Source organism: Elephantulus edwardii, unplaced genomic scaffold, assembly GCF_000299155.1.
Source record: "Elephantulus edwardii isolate Elephantulus edwardi_28Jun2011 unplaced genomic scaffold, EleEdw1.0 scaffold00223, whole genome shotgun sequence".
NCBI lineage: Eukaryota > Metazoa > Chordata > Mammalia > Macroscelidea > Macroscelididae > Elephantulus > Elephantulus edwardii.
This window is the reverse complement of record NW_006399973.1, coordinates 1,765,906-1,784,676: the sequence shown is the minus strand read 5'-3', so window position 1 is coordinate 1,784,676 and position 18,771 is coordinate 1,765,906. Positions and strand designations below refer to the sequence as shown.

The 18,771-nt window shown below is 34.1% G+C and overlaps 1 protein-coding gene across 1 annotated transcript in view; it reads left to right on the top strand.

Annotated features, from left to right (window-relative positions):
• Positions 1 to 18,771, top strand: part of KIDINS220 (kinase D-interacting substrate, 220kDa) — a 130,040-nt gene that overhangs the window by 34,742 nt on the left and 76,527 nt on the right. Inside the window, exons 7-16 of the mRNA XM_006898195.1 lie at positions 2,647 to 2,844; positions 3,116 to 3,214; positions 4,520 to 4,618; positions 5,849 to 5,947; positions 9,403 to 9,580; positions 12,794 to 12,958; positions 14,996 to 15,175; positions 15,966 to 16,131; positions 17,698 to 17,849; positions 18,040 to 18,329. Coding sequence (XP_006898257.1) covers positions 2,647 to 2,844; positions 3,116 to 3,214; positions 4,520 to 4,618; positions 5,849 to 5,947; positions 9,403 to 9,580; positions 12,794 to 12,958; positions 14,996 to 15,175; positions 15,966 to 16,131; positions 17,698 to 17,849; positions 18,040 to 18,329 — 1,626 coding nt within the window. The remainder of the gene's footprint in view (positions 1 to 2,646; positions 2,845 to 3,115; positions 3,215 to 4,519; positions 4,619 to 5,848; positions 5,948 to 9,402; positions 9,581 to 12,793; positions 12,959 to 14,995; positions 15,176 to 15,965; positions 16,132 to 17,697; positions 17,850 to 18,039; positions 18,330 to 18,771) is intronic.

The following is an 18,771-nucleotide window of genomic DNA, read 5'->3' as shown; positions in this document are numbered from 1 at the left end:
ACACAATTTGTGCTTTAGTACAGGACCTCTTCTTTAAAATGATGTTGTAACTTTAAAAATACCCTCTGAGATTGTAACCTATTTTCCTTCCTACATAAACAGAAGAATTAAAAAGAAAACAATGAGCAGTTAAAACCTAAAAAGCTTAAAAATGTCTACTGATTAAGTTACTCATTCTTTTTTAAGTACATGCTGTATGTTCAGCTCTGTGTCAGTTGTTCTGGAGAGACCAGAGATGCTTAACATAGTTCTTTTTCCTTGAGTTTACAATGAGATCCTTCAAGGAACAGTAATTTCCCCTCTCCCCCATTTCTATCCTGCCTGGAAATCATGGACCATCATGGATATTCCTCCTCCATTTAAAAAAAATATTTTTTAAAATTTTTTAAAATCTTTTTTTAAAATTTTATTATTTTGTGTGTGTGTACTGTCAAATCAGATCTGACTGGTACAGGAGGAGATTGTGCTTCCTTCTCCAGTAGAGCATCTGGTAGATTTGAACCTTGTACCTCTGGGATTGCAGTGCAGCTTCTTGCCACTAGGCCACCAGAAAATTTTTTTTTCTATGTGCTGGCAGCTGCTTGAAATAAATTTTCTTCAGTCTAACATAAAAAAAAAAAAAATTTTTTATTAGTCTGATTTATTTACAAGATTTGAATTCATTGCTTTTCACAAAAGATCCTTTCCATTTCCTTCATCCCACCCACCCATCGAATTGTGCAACCTTATGATTAACACCCTGCCCCCCCATCTTCACCTCTCTATTTCTGCCCCTTCCCCCAAAGGACAATATTTATGCTTGAGAAACCATTAAACAGTATAGGGGAATGTAGGGAAAGTGTGATGACATTGTGGACATTTTCACTTATTATAAAACAGAGTATACATGAGTGGGTGGTTGAATGAAAACTTAATTTACTTTGTGAGCTTTCACATAAATAATAATTTAAAAATAATTTTGTGAAGAGGAAAAATTAGAATATTATTTAAATTATTATTTTGTTATTTTTTCTTTTTTCGAATAATTTTTTATTGTGATTTTAACAAAAGTTTACAGAAAACATGTATTTTCATTCATTCATTGTTGCACATTTTCCTCCCTAGACCCCACACCCCAGTTCTCTTTTCTCTTTTTAACTTTATTTTATTAATTTTAATGAACTTTTACAGATTTTGGATTCCATTCATTCATTGTTACACTATTTTATCTACCCTCTTCAGTTCGTTCCTCTCTTTATTACCCCCCTTGAAAATCTGTTTTAATTGTCCCATTGCCACATGCTTGTTTTTAATAAACCCACCTAGTTGCTGTAAGCGAATTTCTACCCATGACGGACCCAAGTGTCAGAATGGAACTGTTTTCAGAAGTGGATCTGAGGCCTTTTCTCTTTATCTCTTTTCAAGGAGGAAAGTCTGTCCCTTTGGGGATGTAACTTTATAATAAATGTATCATTACTGTTTTACCCTTAAAAAAAAAACCAGATCAGAGAAACTCCTGAGTTTTCAGTGGCAGTTCACTAGACTTTTATTCAGGGGTGGATAATAAGGGTACATCTCTGGCTTAATGACACAGAGGTTAAAATTTGTAAATAACATCTGAATTCTTTGCATAATATTAGCCAGTTTATCCTTTATCCTTTCTTAAAATATGTATAGGCAGAATTTACTAATTGCTGAACTTTTGATGTTATGTAGAGCTAGAGCACAGTCTGTAGTCATCCATTGAAATAAGATCCTTACTTGCCTCCAAGTTTGTGACTTAGCTGTACAGTTTACAAAATGGATGATTGATTTCCCAGTTTTATTTTTGACATTTAAAGAACATGAAAATGTTGCTGTTAGATATACTTTTTATAATATAGGCATAAATTTTATTTTATACTGGTTTGCTTCATATACAAAGTTTGTGTACATTGTTTTATACACTATCTTGCTGTTATAGTCATATAAATTTATTTTGGGGACCAATAAATAATTCCTCTTTGCAAAATGTACGACTTCAAATAGATCAAAATCTCGAGACATATTTTTGACAAGAAATCCTTTAAAATAAGACAGTTTTTTAAAATGTAGTTTGTAGATGACTGTGAAATATACAAGAACATATTATAATGTCTTGAAACAGTCTCTTTTGTTGTTTTAGTACAGTTTCTCTTGTAGGTGTTTTAAAAATACAAAAAGGCCTACTTTGAAGTTAGAGTCTTGTTATTTTTTTCTTGTTTTATGTAGAATGTGTTGTTTAATTTTCATCACCTTATCAGTAATGGGGTTGGGGGTGTCAGATGATGATGTTGCCTCAGGATAGAGCAGGGTTCAGAGCTGTTAGACAAAGACTCGACAGCACTTAACAACAATGATTTTATACTTCAGTTACTTCAGTAAAAAGTTTACTTATTTTAAATGGGTCCAATTTCAGATTAACATTTAAAAAATTGAAAATCATAATAACCTTAATGGATCAGCAGAGTTAATTTGTCTTAGAAATGAAAATAAGGTTTCTGCCCCCTTTTTGTATGTGTTTGGTTATGTTTTATTGGAATTTTATTTTATTATCAGTTACCTGCTCAAAAATACAAGTTTTAGGATTACAGCATATGTTTTTCAGAATAAAGTAATTTCTTGGGCTTTTTTGTTTCTATTGTTTAGAATTCGATGACTGCACTTATTGTAGCAGTAAAAGGAGGCTACACACAATCAGTGAAAGAAATTTTGAAGAGGAATCCAAATGTAAATTTAACGGATAAGGATGGAAATACAGCTTTGATGATTGCATCTAAGGAGGGGCACACAGAGATTGTACAGGATCTGCTTGATGCTGGAACATATGTGAACATCCCTGATAGGGTAGGTTACTTTGTCTTCCACTGCTGAAATTGATGATGGATGCTATCACTCTTAACCTGTCTTAAGATTCTTCATACATGAGGCATAAAGTCTTCTATGCTTATTCTGAGGGTTGTTAGTATCAGACATTAAAGTTAATTTTTAAATTTTGAGATAGCTTTTTTCCCAAGTGGTTTCCAGATAGTCAGTTGATGAATAACGTTAATTTCAACACAGTATTTTGAACATTCTTTCTCATCATCACCTTTTATGTTTTGATTTTTGGTTTTAGAGTGGAGATACTGTGTTGATTGGTGCTGTCAGAGGAGGTCATGTTGAAATTGTTCGAGCGCTTCTACAAAAATATGCTGATATAGACATTAGAGGACAGGTAAGTATGATTATAGCACTGTTGTTATCTATACTATCATTGGTTGTCAGTGTTGACTAAACGTTCTTCAAACTTTACTATAAGCCCTTTTTAATTGATGACTATATTCTTGTTAAGTTTCACTGCTGCTGTTATGGATTTTCTATACCAGTGTCAGGTTAGATTTAGGTAAATCATGTACTTTTTTTTTTTAACCCTTCCCAAAGTTATAAAGAGCTTTAAATTTAAACACACACAGCTTGTACCTTGATAGGCACCCCCCCTTTTTTTTTTGGTTAGAGTATATTTCTACTAATTTTTCCTTTTATTTAGCCAAAATTCTCTTGTTTCCAGATCCATTTTTAAATATTTGCCAAATACTGTTAGGAAAATAATATAAAAATATATATTTTTAGTTTGGGAAGTTTTTATAAGCTTAAAATTTGTGTGTTTTGTATAAAAGGAAAAATAAGATTTTTCTTAAACCACAAGATGATATACAGTTGGTTTGTTAGTGAAAGACTTACTTGTAAAAGCCTTGAGATAGGGAGAAAAAGACAAGAAAACTTTGTAGAGAAGGTAGGGTTTCTATTTAGATAAGTGGAGAAGAAGAAAGCTAAGATTTTCAAGAAAGACTATTGGAATAATAGGATGAGAACATTCAAGGAAATGGGAATGTGGAATGCTCTTTTCTGTAGCTGGTGAATACAGTAGGTTGGTGTTAGAGTGGTGAGGGAGTCCTTGTTACCTAGTCCTGCTATAGCAATAATACCACATATAGGTAGGTGGCTTTAGCAAACAGGCATGTCACTTTTAATTGCTCATATTTATAGAAGCATGAAGTCTGAGTTCAAGGCTCTGTCTCTAGGGGAAGGCTTTTCCTCTATATAGGCTCTGGGGAAATATGTTTGTCTTTTAAAAAGCTTCCATCTGTTGGCAGGTTGGTGATCTTCATGTGACGTGACATCTCTTTGTCCCAGCTCTGCTTATTTTCTTTTGTTCCTAAATCTGTTCATTTTATATCTATAAAGTTACTAGTGAGATTAATGCCATCTCTCAGTAACATAACCAAAAACTCATAGACAAAAACCCCAAACGATACATATTTACAGCTCTTGAGTCAGTTCTAGCTCATAACAAGCCCTCCATGAGCCTGTGTGTCTCCTTCCAAGTGATGAGTGGTTTCGTACCTATGACCTTTCAATTAGCAGTCAGACACATAATGCACAGCATCATGAGAGCTTTTCAATGCTAGGATTTACAATGTCTGTTTTTAGTGATCAAATTCAGTCTTTAACTATGTTTTTTTGTTTATTTATTTCATAGGACAATAAAACTGCTTTGTATTGGGCTGTTGAGAAAGGAAATGCAACAATGGTGAGAGATATTTTACAGTGCAATCCGGATACTGAAATATGCACAAAGGTACAAACGGCATATTTATGCTGTGAGCAGTATCTAATGCTTAATATTACCATAGCTTTTCCTCCTCCTTCTCTACCCAATTCTCTTTCATGTTAGACATATTCTGCTTTAACAAGTATCATTTTATTAAACTAAGGAATAAGTCAGGATGACTCCATGACACTCAACAGCCATAAACAAGAAACTTTGTATCCGCTCAAAGAGTTTTGTATTCACATAAAAATATAATGTTTAATTTGTTTCTTCAGCTAAATTCTTTTCAGAAAGTACAATATCAGCTATTCATACATGTGGGCAGATGATTTCCCAGAATTCTTTTATGCTTCTCTGGTTCACAGTGTGGAAATAGTTCCTTTTGGAAGACCATTGTGAGTGGTTGTGAGTTCCCAGACCACCCACTTTGACCTATATTTGTTCATGCTGAATTCTGGATGAAGAGGCATGAATGCTTAAAGGACTAGAGAGGCTCACCCATTAGACAGACTTATTTATTTGCTAGAAATCTGGACCATAATTATAAAACAACAGATATGCCAGTATCCGGAGGTAGAAAATTTCCTGGGAAGTGGTTCTGTGATAACCTTTTCCCTTCTTTTCTTTGGATCCCTATACAAGCTACTGTGGCCACCTATTGCTTCTGAGAAGGTTTAATTTTTTTTCCTAATTCAGTGCTGATTTGTGGTTTATTCTGTTTCCTTTAATTTGATTTTTTAAAATAAAAATAAACTCTTTTGAAGTTTTCCAAAAGAATACTGTTTGTTATCAATTTCCCCCCTGTTTACAAAGGTCATAGTATACTGAAATGATGTTGGTATATGCTTCCAAATAAATTTAAACACCAATTTGCTTGGACATTTAAGAGCTGAACTGTGAGATTTATTGATGAGTTTCAAATAAGTATGTGCCGTGGCCTCTGAAGGTGCTGCCATACATAACTCTGGGGTGGAGCCTGGGAAAAATGTGGTAGGGCATCTGTTAGCAGGCAAGGCTTGTGGATTGCTTGGGCACATTTCATTCTTGAGGGGTAGAAGTAATTTTGACAAATTATTAATTTTGAGAGGAAAGGAACATTTTAGTATTTAAAAATGTGTTTTCTTGAGAACATTATAAATATGACACCTTACTCACTTTCATATATTTAACTTCTCTTTCCATGTGCATTTTATAGGACTGTTAAATGTTTAGAAACCAAGCCGTTAATCTCATGAACTGTCTTCCTATTGCCCACAGGATGGTGAAACACCACTTATAAAAGCTACCAAGATGAGAAATATTGAAGTAGTAGAGCTGCTGCTTGATAAAGGAGCTAAAGTATCTGCTGTAGATAAGGTAAAAACATCTCTTCAGAGAGAATTCTTTCAAAGACTGTTGGCTGATGCACCTATCTAAGGAATTTTATTGTCCTTTTGGAGAGGAGACTAATATGTCCTGGTGATCCCTGGGATCTTAATAGTGTTAGGTCTTCTTGATTACTCAGATAACATGATAAGAAGTAGTCAAGCTGAGTGTGCTTTTTGTAAAAAAAAGGTAATTTTACTTATCTTTTTTGGTGGACTGATGCTCAGTTTTTCTCTAAATGGTCGTTCTCTGCCGTGCTATTAAAGAAGCTGCATCCACTCTGCTCTCTGCCGCTGTCAACAGCTATGAATTGCTCCCATTTTAACCACCATCACCTCATGTATAGAATTTCTTGTAGATAAATAGGGAAGAGTCTGAAGGACTGGAGGAAATGGCCTTTCAAGCCAGAGTAGAACTTAATACTCAGGAACAGGAGATCCCACAGTGGTTAAAGCACGTGGCTGCTGACCAGCAGGTTGATAGTTTGAATCCCTCAGTGGCTCCAAGGAAGAAATATATGTCCATGAAGATGATAACCTCAGAAACCCATGGGACAGATCTGTGGCACAGGGCAAAGGAGTCAGAAGTGATTCGATGGCAGTGGGTTTGATTTTAACATGCGATATAGTGCTCTGCTAAATATTGTCCTATTCTTCTTAAGAACATTTTCATATTTCTAATTTTGAAATGAACTTTAAATTGTTCCATACTTCATGTACGATAGAGCCCTGGTTTTAGATTCTTTTAATTTTAAACAAGGCTATAAGCTGTTTATTTCTTTACTTCAAATTCTGTTCCCTAGATAAAGATGAATTTTATTCATCATTAATATGACAAGTATCATATATTTTCTCTCTGAATATATGACGTAATACGGATTTTTTCTTCATAATAGGTGAGTTTATTTTTGTATTACTTATGAGGCAGTTAAAAAAACAAGGGCATTTTAATAAGCTAGTGGTATATCAGGAAAAAGTATGAGATCAGGTGGTGGAAGTATAATTCTCAGTCCATGGGACAGAGCTGGAGCAGAGATGGAAGGCGCTTTGGGGAAAGAATTAACTAAAATATGAAGCTGGAGACTGTCTTTGACATCCAAAAACCTGTTGCTCTCCAGTTGGAATTGACTCATGGCTGACTCCACAGCGTTTCTGTAAGCTATAATTCACATAGGAGGAGATTGCCCAACTTTCTTCCATGGAACTGCTGGTGGATTTGAAGCACCCCAGAGTCACTGTCTATATGTTATCAGCATGACTCCACATAGACTAACCCAACAGAGCTCCTTTTCTTTGATTGGTGGTGTGTGTGCTGTGGAAGCGACTCATAGCTGACTCTACAGTGCGTTTTCAGAGGCTATAAGATCTTTTGTTCATAGAGTTGCTTTGAATTGTACTCAATTTGAGGGCACCCAACAACAGCAGCAACAACATATGGCACAGGAGGAGATTACTCAGTAGGAAGGAGGAAATAGAGAAGGGAAGTAAGGATGAATGAAGAAACAGAAAGCAAAGTATGATGCTGGTAAGGGATAAGAGAGAGAAGATATAGTAGGCAACCTTTTTGAGAGAAATAAAATTTTAAACAAAGCTATATATGCTTATAGTGAGGAAATATGGATGCAGTTGGTGAGATAAGTATGAAAAAACTTCAAATAGATGATACTTCTTGATGTGCTGTATACAGTTAAGATCAGCTTAATGAAAGGAACTGCTAATAATGAGAAACTTAGAAGATTGAGGTTGAATGGAATATCACCTCAGATTAGCTCAGATTTATTTTTCTAAAAGATACATATACCATATGATTGACCCTGGAGAACTGTGCTGAGTCCTTGTCTCTTGTAGGATAAACTCCATCCTCCTCAGAATGGATACAGCACTGTTTCTTATGGTCAGGGCTCCACCTTGACCGCCTCACTTGCTATCACTTCTATTCCTGCTTCTCTGCATTCCACCTGCATTGAACTATTTACTGTTCTCTGAACATTATTTCATCCCTATTTTTGTAGCACTGTTTTCTCTGCCTTGATATTTCCTTCTTTCCCTTGTCTGCTTGATGAACTCTTTTGAGACCTAGGTAAATGCCATGTTTGTTTATGAAAGATATATACAGTGCCAGGCAGAATTATTCCGGCTCCTGCTTCCTGTACATGCTTTGCTTATATCCCTTAGTATGTTGGTTAGTAATTTTTGTTTTCCTAGCATTTTCCAACTCCAATTTAGCTACCTGAATGCAAAAATTCAAGGAATGAGTCTGTTGATGTTTATAGTGGAAATCATTATTCTTTTTTTTTTTAGAAATGTTCTGTCATCTAACAGTGGGATAAATGAAATTGAATGCAGGGACAAAGAAGGAAAGAACACCCACCAGTGGACAGGAGGCTGTGAGATCAGACTATGGGAGGAACTCTGGCCTGTTGGGGAGGTTGACATTGGGGTAGCTGGTGAAGCCAATTGACGAAAGAAGGTAGTGTTAAGGTAGCTGGAGAGTCTAATGAGGGAGTAAGCTTTGTTATGTCAGGAAGGGCAAGGTAGAAGGGAATAGTGAAATGAAAAGAAAGTTGAAGAGGTTTGTAGAGACAGTAGTGAGAAAAGGGTAAATATAACATAAAGGACTCAATAAAAATGTAGAATGTTGTAGGAACACCATAATGGTCAAAGATCATACACATCATTGAGATCAGTAGTGTGAGATAAGATATCAGCATGGATTTTGAAATTTTCTAGACACAATAAAGAAAGTCATGGAATAAAATACAAATTAGTTGAGGAAGATGGATCCATGCACTGGGATCAATCACAGAGGAAGCCACTGCCTCTTATTTTAATGAGCCAAGGGAAGGAGAATGATTTTTATTCTAGAAGACTGTAAGAAAAATGCTAAATAAGGAACTAGAGGAAGAGGTATTTTAGTTTGTGTATTGTTTTAAATATTTGTGTAACATTACACGGTTCTAGTGCATAGATGAGATTTCCAAGACTCTACATCCTTACAGGAAAAGACTATATCCATCTTTCTCTGAGGAAAGGCTGGTGGATTTGAACTGCTAGCCTTTTGGTTAAGAGCCAGTAGGGCTCCTTATATTACATATTGTTGTTATGTGTTGTTGAGTCGCTTGCAACTCATAGTGACCCTATGTATAAGAGCCCTATACCTTGGTCTACCCTGTGCCAATCTTACTGTCTCTGACACACCTACCCTGATTACCCCAGTCACTGAATCAGTCTGTCTCATCGAGGGTCTTCCTCTCCTGTGCTGTCCCTCCATTCTCCCAAGCATGACATCCCTCTCCAAGATCTGCTCCCTGCTTGCAACATGTCCAAAATATGTCATATTCCCTTAAAATATGAAAAACTTGTGTTTTTTGTTTTGCAGACCATGAACATTATTACTGATAGGTTAAAAAAAAAAGAAAATTTATGTTTTCTCTCATTATTTTACAGAAAGGAGACACTCCTTTGCATATTGCTATTCGTGGGAGGAGTCGGAAACTGGCAGAACTACTTTTAAGAAATCCAAAAGATGGGCGCTTACTTTACAGACCAAACAAAGCAGGCGAGACCCCTTACAATATTGACTGTAGCCATCAGAAAAGTATTTTAACTCAAATATTTGGAGCCCGTAAGTATTGGGTTTATTTATGTCTGAGATATTAATGAATGTTCTCTCGGGAAATACAAGGAAAAAAAAAAAAACAAAACCCTAACATCACTTTGGTGTTTTTCATTTGACTGGAGAATATATGAAGATGGAGGTAGCTATTGTTTTACTGTGAAAAATATTTCTTCCCTGTTTAAAATGATTTTGTATTCTATTATGATTTCTGTTGTATCATGTCCAATCAGTGTTACTAGTTTTTAAAATAGAATTTAACCTGTGTTTCCAAAATTCTTCCTTCTAACATTTTTGCTGTATATTATGCTACTATCAAAATGTACTCTGTTCTGGATATAGCCTAAATTTTTACAATTTTACACCTTTGTTTCTGTTTTGTCCACCACTGCTCATCTTCTGTCTCCTCTCTGCTTGTTAGAACCAGAGCCAGTTTACAAGACTTCTTATCATTTGTTTCTTTCTCAGTAACATTTTAAGGATTATTATTACTTCATATATTTGAATATGTAAAAACTTTGTTAATAGTTTGTGTTTTTATTCTTACTTTAAATGGCCTTTTGTTATATTTTCTACATGAATTTAAAAAAGGAATATATTCATTTTCAGAGGTTAACAGATAGTAGGGTACTATCACTTTCAGATTTACCTTCTTTCTTGTTTTCAATCATAGAATGGATTTTTGTGTTTTAAGATATTTTTTGTGATTTTAAGTAGTATTAATGTACACTCATAAAATTTGAAGAAAGAAAATGTGAATATTGTATAAAGTACAAATTTTCCAATTTTTTTTCTGTAGCTCTCAGTATCGAATGGTTTTAATAAGTTGTTAAATGTCTCATTTAGCCTTATAAAATTCTTTTTAAAATTTTATTTTATTATTTTTTGCGTGTACTGTCAGATCTGACTGGTACAGGAGGAGATTGACCCTCTTTCTCCAGAAGAGCATTTAGGGGAGTCAACCTGCATACCTCTGGGCTTGCAGTGCAGCTTCTTGCCACTAGGCCACCAGAGCGCCTTTGCCTTATAAAAATATTTAATGAATCTGGATATAAACATTTTTAATATAGAGCTAAATCATTTTAATTGTTATATAATCTTTAATTGTAGGTTTTAAGAATGTATTCATTTCTCTGTATTTAGTTTATTTAGTTGTTAAAAATAGTGCTTCAGTGACCATCTTTAGATATTTATCGATCATTTTAATTTTAAGATTATTTTCATGTGATAAATCAAGTCAAGAAATGCTCACAGTTTTTATATATTTTCTAAAATAGAAAACAGACTTCTCCTTTTTTAGATAGTGTCTTGTCTCTACATTTTTCCTAACACTGGGCATTTTTAGCCTTTAGCTTTTGCTAATTATATTAATTTTAATAGTCCCAATTTAATATATATTTGAAAGTTATTAGTGAGATTAAGATCTTTTTAAATGATCATAGACTCTGCCATTCTGTGTATTTTTTCCTAATTTATCTGTTTACCTAAACAGATGTCTTTTTACATAAAGTAGTTTTTAAGTATTTTTTTTAGAGAAATTGTCTGTTTACCTAAAGTGGTTTTTTTTTATTAATTTTAATAGACATTTACAGAGGTTTTGGATTTTCATTCATTCACTGCCACACTTTTCTCCCTGCCCACCCCTCCCCGCCAGTTCGCTCGAAAGTGTTTTTTAAAAAGAAAATTTTTATTTTATACTAATTTGCTTACAAAGTTGGTATACATTGATTTCAAATAAGGAACACTTCATGAATTTGCATGTCATCCTTGCTCTGCGCCCATGCTAATCTCTCTTTATTGTTCCACTTTTTTTTTTTTAATTTTTACTATTTCTTTTTTTGTGTTTACCATCAAATTGGGTCTGACTGGTACAGGAGGAGTTTGCCCCTCCTTCTTCAGCAGAGCATCTGGTGGATTCGAACGATGTATCTCTGTGATTGCAGTGTAGCTTCTTGCCACTAGGCCACCAGAGCACCCTTATCATTCCACTCTTAATATATATTTTGCCCAAGTGAGTGCTGTACTGTATATTTGTCTGCTTTTCCCTCTGGAATTTTTAATACTTGTAGAATTTTTATTTTAGGACTTGTATGTTACTGATATTGATTGTGAGTCCATTTTATAAATCCATCCTCTCGCTTCCTCAGATTTATTCTTTGTGATGGGTTTTAGATCTTCACCCCAAAATGATCCATTTTGTAATTTGTTCTGTCATTCTTTTCCTTTAGTTGTATTTTTCATATTCTATTGAGAAAGAAAGGCCTTCCCATTCAAAGATCTGAAGGTTTTTCCTCTTCGACACTTTTAGTACTTACATGGGTTTTACATTTTTTGTTTAATTTTTTAATGTTTTATAAACTTTAAGGTATGAGATTTGTGGAATTTTATTTTTTAACAGATGGCTACCTTTCCCAGCACCACTTAATTTTCATACTTTCTCCATTGAATTGAAATGCCTTTTCTGCTAATAGGCTACGCCAGTTCTGTGATGTTTTGATTGCTTATGCTTTAGAGTACATTTTGATTTTCCAGAGAAGATGAAATTATCTTTTATTAGTCTTTAAACTCTTTTCTTTGCTATTCTTATTTGCTTTTCATAGTATTTGATTGGTATTACATTAAAATGATAGATTTATTCAGGGAGAATTACTGTCTTTAAATTGTTGGACCTTTCTATGTAGAATATAGAATATCTCTTTTTCTGGTCATCTGTTACATTCTGCAATAACATTTTATAACTTTCTTTGTGTAATTCTTGCATGTAATAAATTTATTTGTATGTGCTGTTTTAGGTTTTAATCCCCATATTTCACTGATTCTAAATTGCATACTGTTACACATTTAAACATTTCTGAAATTGGAATGTGATGTACAGTTGCTGGATTAGGGAGGACATATATACATAGTTCGTTGGCAGTTGTGATTATAATTATGATCCATCTTATAATCAAATAGTGTCGTAAGCTGAATTATAGTATTAATCTAAGAATCTCTGTACCTATTTTTACAAAGAACTAAACACTTTTTTCTCTCTCTTTTTTTTTTTTTCTGTTTTGCGATTTTATTGGATCATCTTGACACAAAATCATTACAGCAGCGTGATATGTCTGTCTTCTGTATTTTCTCTCTTTTTTTAATAATTGCCAAATAAAAGAGTTAGTACTGCTTTCTAATAATAATGCCACATTGTAATGTAAATATATGGTGTGTTTATAATTGCAGGACACTTATCTCCTACTGAAACAGATGGTGACATGCTTGGTTATGATTTATATAGCAGTGCGCTGGCAGATATTCTCAGTGAACCTACCATGCAGCCACCCATTTGTGTGGGCTTATATGCACAATGGGGAAGTGGGAAATCTTTCTTACTCAAGAAACTAGAAGGTAAAGCGTGTGTTTGTAGAAAGTCCATTATATGTTGTTGCTCTTTGTTCTCAAGTTGGAACTGACTCATAGCTGACGCTATAGTGGGTTTTTCAGAGGTTATAAATTTCATGGGAGGAATTTTCTTGTGGATCAGCTGGTGATTCAAACTGCCTTTTCACTAAGCCATCAGAGCTCCCTAAGACATGTAAAAACAAAGAGTTTTATGTATCGTATGTGCGTTGTGCAATGTACTAAAATACATTTTGTTGAATCTTTGCTTCTCTAGTTGTGCTCTGTACAATCACTTGAACACTTTTTCTAAATCACAAATTCATTTATGTCACAACACCACTTAAAACCTTTTGGGAGCAGATTGTTCTGTATGTGCTACTTCTACTTATAATCATTGTATTCAGGGCTGCCGTTAATGAATGTTAAATGAATATATTCATTTGTATGATCAAATCCTCTAGCATGATCTCTTGTGTGTACTGTATGTTTCAATCAATCACATAGAACTCATCCCTTGAACAAGTACTTTTTTTTACTTGTTCTTTCTGACTCACTTTCTAGACAGATCTTTCCCTGAATTTCTCATCCTATATACACACCTTTTACTTAATGAAATCTAACTCATTCTTCCAGATTTTAAAAAAATTCCACAGGTATTTTTTGTAAAGAAAGAATTACTTGTTTAAAACTCATTTGGCTAAGTGCTTACCCTATTCACTTACTCTCAAAAATGTTGGAGGGGAGGAGGTGAAGAGAAGAACCAAACAGTGGTGAAAGTAAGATAAATAAAATCATTCTTTTCATTGTTGGCTATACAAACAGTACTCTACTGCTTGTGTAACCAAACTACAAAAAATCAATACTTAGAAAAGGGTTTTATATATTCTGAATGTGAAAAAGGAAAATAGGTAAAACAAAAATAGGTAAGCCTCTGAGGAATGAGATTTTATGCTTATCAAAAGACATTGCTTCAAATAGTTGAGTAGCATCACTCTGGGTACTTGGTAAAACTCTGCGTTGCTGTCTATGCCAAGGCATAGCTGACCCTCCAGCGAGTTGTTAGAGGTTGTAAATCATACAAGAGGAGATTTCCCATCTTTCTCCCTCAGAGCTGTTAATTGATTCAAACTGGCAGAGAGAAATACCTTCTGTCTAGAGAGCAGAAAATGGGACATGGAGTCACAGGGCTGTGTGTGTCTCTCAGAAAAGGCCAGACGGAGTGAGAATATGACAGCCCCTTGCCAGCCCAGAGAAAAAGCAGATAAAGAGCTTGTAGCCCAGCCCCGTGGTGCTTCTAGAGCCACACCAGCAGCAGTTCGATAGTCATTTTTCATTCACATACTTTACTCACATTAGTGTTTCCAAGAGTGGGGTTTTTTAGGGACATAAGATGGAGAGTAGGGGAGGCAAAGCATATCACCCAATACACATCCAAATTTTAGTGCAACAGTCCCAAGTGACATTAACAGCAAAACACAGTTCCTTAAAAACAAAATAAAAAACCAAAACCCACAATTCCTTAGTTAGTGAAAGTCCCAATTCAGTTCAGCAACACAAATTCAAGAAGCTTCTCATTTCTTCAACCATCCAGGAAGAATAACACAACCTTTAACTATGGACCTTAACTCAGTGTTCCTCTGCGTACACCTTGCCAAAGTTTCTTCACAGCAGTGCCACAGTCTCTCCATCACCTTCACCAGTCTCAATACCAGGGTCTCACTCTCAACCAGGGTCTTGCACCAGTCTCACTCAAGTTTTGCCACCCAGTATGGGAAATACTCTGCCTCTTATCCTACTCCTGTAACTGTTGATGATTTACAAGGCCTGTGTCTGCAATTAAGATAACTAGAGACCAGAGGGGCTAAGGTAATGGCTAAAAATTAGAAATGTGACTCTTGACCCACTAGGCCACTAGAAGTGCCTAGTAAATGTTTGGTAAATGTGAAAAATAAAATAAAAAAAATAGAAAATTTGTAATAATAAATAATAATAAGTTTTACTACTCAAAATACTGATAAGATTTTTCATCAATATCTCTTTCAGATGAAATGAAGACTTTTGCAGGACAACAGATTGAACCTCTTTTCCAATTTTCATGGCTTATAGTATTTCTTACCCTGCTACTCTGTGGAGGGTTTGGTTTATTGTTTGCTTTTACTGTCGACACAAATCTTGGAATAGCAGTGTCATTGAGCCTGTTGGCTATCTTATATATATTCTTTAGTAAGTTTTGACTTTTTAAAAAATATATATCTAAAAATGCTCAAACTCAGTTGTTTTACTTAAAATATATCTGTATTTGTCTATTGAAACCTGTAAGTGATTTTCACATTTGGATGAGAAAGTTGATTTTTTGTGATATTTTGTGAATGGGCATAGGGAAACTTTGTCCACAACCAATATGCAGAAGTTGTGAAAAAAAAAAAATAGCCTACAAAACTAGTTAGATATATTTAAGCAGAACTATTTAACTCATGACAGTTATCTTATTGTTTATTAATTAATGGTTTACATTTAAATATATTCTGAAACTAAGGCATCACGCTATTAGGTGTGTGCTCTTGCCTTGAGTTAGGAGATAATTAAGCATTTTAATTGTGAAGTAGGGTGGAATTTTTTTTTAAATCTAAAAGCAAAGTAGAAAAAAGCTAATTCTTGTTCTTGAGGTTATCTTCAGTTGAAGGAAAGAAAATAGATTATTTGGACTATCTGAAGACTTTAGAGAATCAATATTTTTAATGATCTTTTTCTGTTTAAGACAAATTGTGTGTCTCTGATTCTTAGGTTCTATTTCAGTCAGTTTATTTTCCCTTTTTTTACATAAACCTCTGTATGTTGAGGGAATTTAAGTAATTGAGGAATTCTTTGAATAAAAGGAAATCATAAGGGACCATGAAAAATTATTCAAGACTACTTATTTCTAATATTTGACTGCTAGAAATATTGTTTTTACATAAATATAGCTGTTTAACTAATAATTTTCCTGGATTTTTTTCTTAACTGTGCATTTCAGTTGTGATTTATTTTGGTGGACGAAGGGAGGGAGAGAGTTGGAACTGGGCATGGGTCCTCAGTACTAGATTGGCAAGACATCTTGGATACTTGGAACTCCTCCTCAAGCTGATGTTTGTGAACCCACCGGAACTGCCTGAACAGACTACTAAGGCTTTACCTGTGAGGTGAGTTTCATTCTTTGGAGAACGTAATCTCTAATAATGTGAAGAAAATGACTTCACTTAATAAAGTTTTAATGCATAACTTCTCAGTATAAAAGAAAATTGATCCCTTAAATTTTTTATGTTCAAAAAGAATGTTTTGGTGAAGTAAGTTTGAGAACTATTCCATATTTTATCTCCTTGCACATTATAGAGCCAGAGACGCTTCCATGAAGAAACCTATTTAACCTTGATTTGCCAAACTTTATTTTACCAGGAATATATGAAAAAAATATATATTTATTATTTTTTTTTAACTGCTGCCTTTATTACTTACCCTTTGGAACATCTGTGGAGAGAGCATTATAGCACCAAGCTTGATTCTTTAAGGAATCTTGGTACTGCCTCATCTTAGTGTATAACTTTGGGCAGGCAGCTCAGCTGACTTCTCTGACCTGCTATTTGTAGAAAGACATTTACTTGCCTATGTAAAATTATTATTAAGGTAAAATATTAAATATGTTAGAAAAATTTAAGTCCCGTAATAAAGGAAACGTAGGTAAAAAGCTCCAGGGGGGGAAAAATAATGGAAGAAAAAGGAATGATGAGAAAATTAAATGTAAAATAAATAATTGTTAGTAAAATAATGAAAAAGTCCAAAGGAGCTCTGGCCTAATGGCAAAAAGCTTCAGTGCAGTCCCAGAGGTGAGTGATTCGAATCCACCAGATGCTCTGCTGGAGAAGGAGGGACAATCTCCTCCTGTACCAGTCAGATCCAATTTGATGGTACACACACAAAATAATAATAATAATAAAGTTCTTAAAATTATTTTAAAAAAGGAATTAAAAAGTCATTGAAAGATTGAGATTTAAAAATTCTTAATAAGTGAAAAGGAAAGAGAATAAATCAAATAATAGAAAAATATTAACACAACGAATGTAAGAGGAAAAACTAACGTAACTCTGTAAGTAATTAGTATTTAGGATTAAGTATTAAGGAAAAGATTTAAAATAAGAATTTGAAATAAAAGTTAAAGCTTATAGAGTAGGATAAAATAATTTTAGAAAGTATTTTTAAGACAACAAAAATATAAATTAATAATATTGTTAACAAGTAGAGAAGTTATAGTAGCATAAGTTAAAATCACACAGAATAGAACAGCATGGTCCCAGAGTGTATTTTAAAAGGAATGCTTCCCTACTTCATTGATGGAGGAGTTTAGTTTACAGATGAAAGGGAGAAAGTAATGCAACAAAGGTAATAGAGAGTCAGAAGTACAAATGTTTGTTATTTCTGAGAGTAATTGAAAAAAAGAATTAAAAAACATGCCTCTAAATTCCTGGTAGATGTTTCAGATAAAAAGAAAGTAATATATTTTAAAACTTGTGTTCTTAAATGGCATTATTGGTCTTGAAATTCTTAATGACTCTACTGTTTTTCAAGTCCCAATTTCTTCACTTGGTACTTAGAAAGCTCTCCATACAGTATTTCAAAAATGATAAAGAAAACATAGGGTACAATGATAAAGATGTTTCATATGTTAAACTTGTTACTTTAGGTAATATCTTATTTGATCTTTTCCCCCCAAGGTTTTTGTTTACAGATTACAATCGGCTGTCCAGTGTAGGTGGAGAAACATCAATGGCTGAAATGATTGCTACCCTCTCTGATGCCTGTGAAAGAGAGTTCGGCTTTTTGGCAACAAGGCTTTTTCGAGTATTCAAGACTGAAGATACACAAGGTATGATTTCCTTCCCATTGGTGTAAGGCTTGAGAATAGTATGAAAGTTCAAATTGAATTTAATTTCTGCTTATTTTCATGAAAGCAAAGCATGTATTGAACATCAGATTTATCACAGCTGTAACTGTAGTGATTAAGATTTTTCCAGATACTTGCTATGCGAATAATTGTTAAAATTAATTTATTGCAGGTAAAAAGAAATGGAAGAAAACATGTTGTCTCCCATCATTTGTCATCTTCGTTTTTCTCTTTGTCTGCATTATTGCTGGGATTACTCTTCTGGCTATATTCAGAGTTGACTCAAAGCATCTGACAGTGAATGCGGTTCTGATAGCTATAGCATCTGTAGTAGGGTTGGCTTTTGTGTTGAACTGCCGTACTTGGTGGCAAGTGCTGGACTCGCTCCTCAATTCTCAAAGAAAGCGCCTTCATAATGCAGCCTCCAAACTGCACAAACTAAAAAGTGAAGGATTCATGAAGGTAAGCATTCATAGAGTTATTAGAATATGATTGTTGTATCAATGTGCTACTCATGACCATAATCTTTTGGGCTTTAGGGCATGTACTCTGTAAATTAAAGGTGTTACATTAATTTTAATTTTCTTTTCTAAAAGTGATTCATAGAAGGACATGTTAAAAAAAAACAAAATAAAACACACTTAAAGACTTTACCAGATTTTTCCCTAGGAAGTAAGTGGTGTTAGCTAACAAGTTGGCCCTTGATCATGGTAATTCCATGCAGACTGAAATGCTGCCTGTTGGTACTGCACCATCCAGTGATGTGTTTTGAATCAGATCATTGCATGTAAGATTTTTTCCAGTGGTTCTTTTACTCTAAATAGATTGCCAAGCTTTTCTTCTTTTTTTTAATTTTATTTTTATTATTAAATTTTATTAGTTTTAATGAACATTTACAGGGATT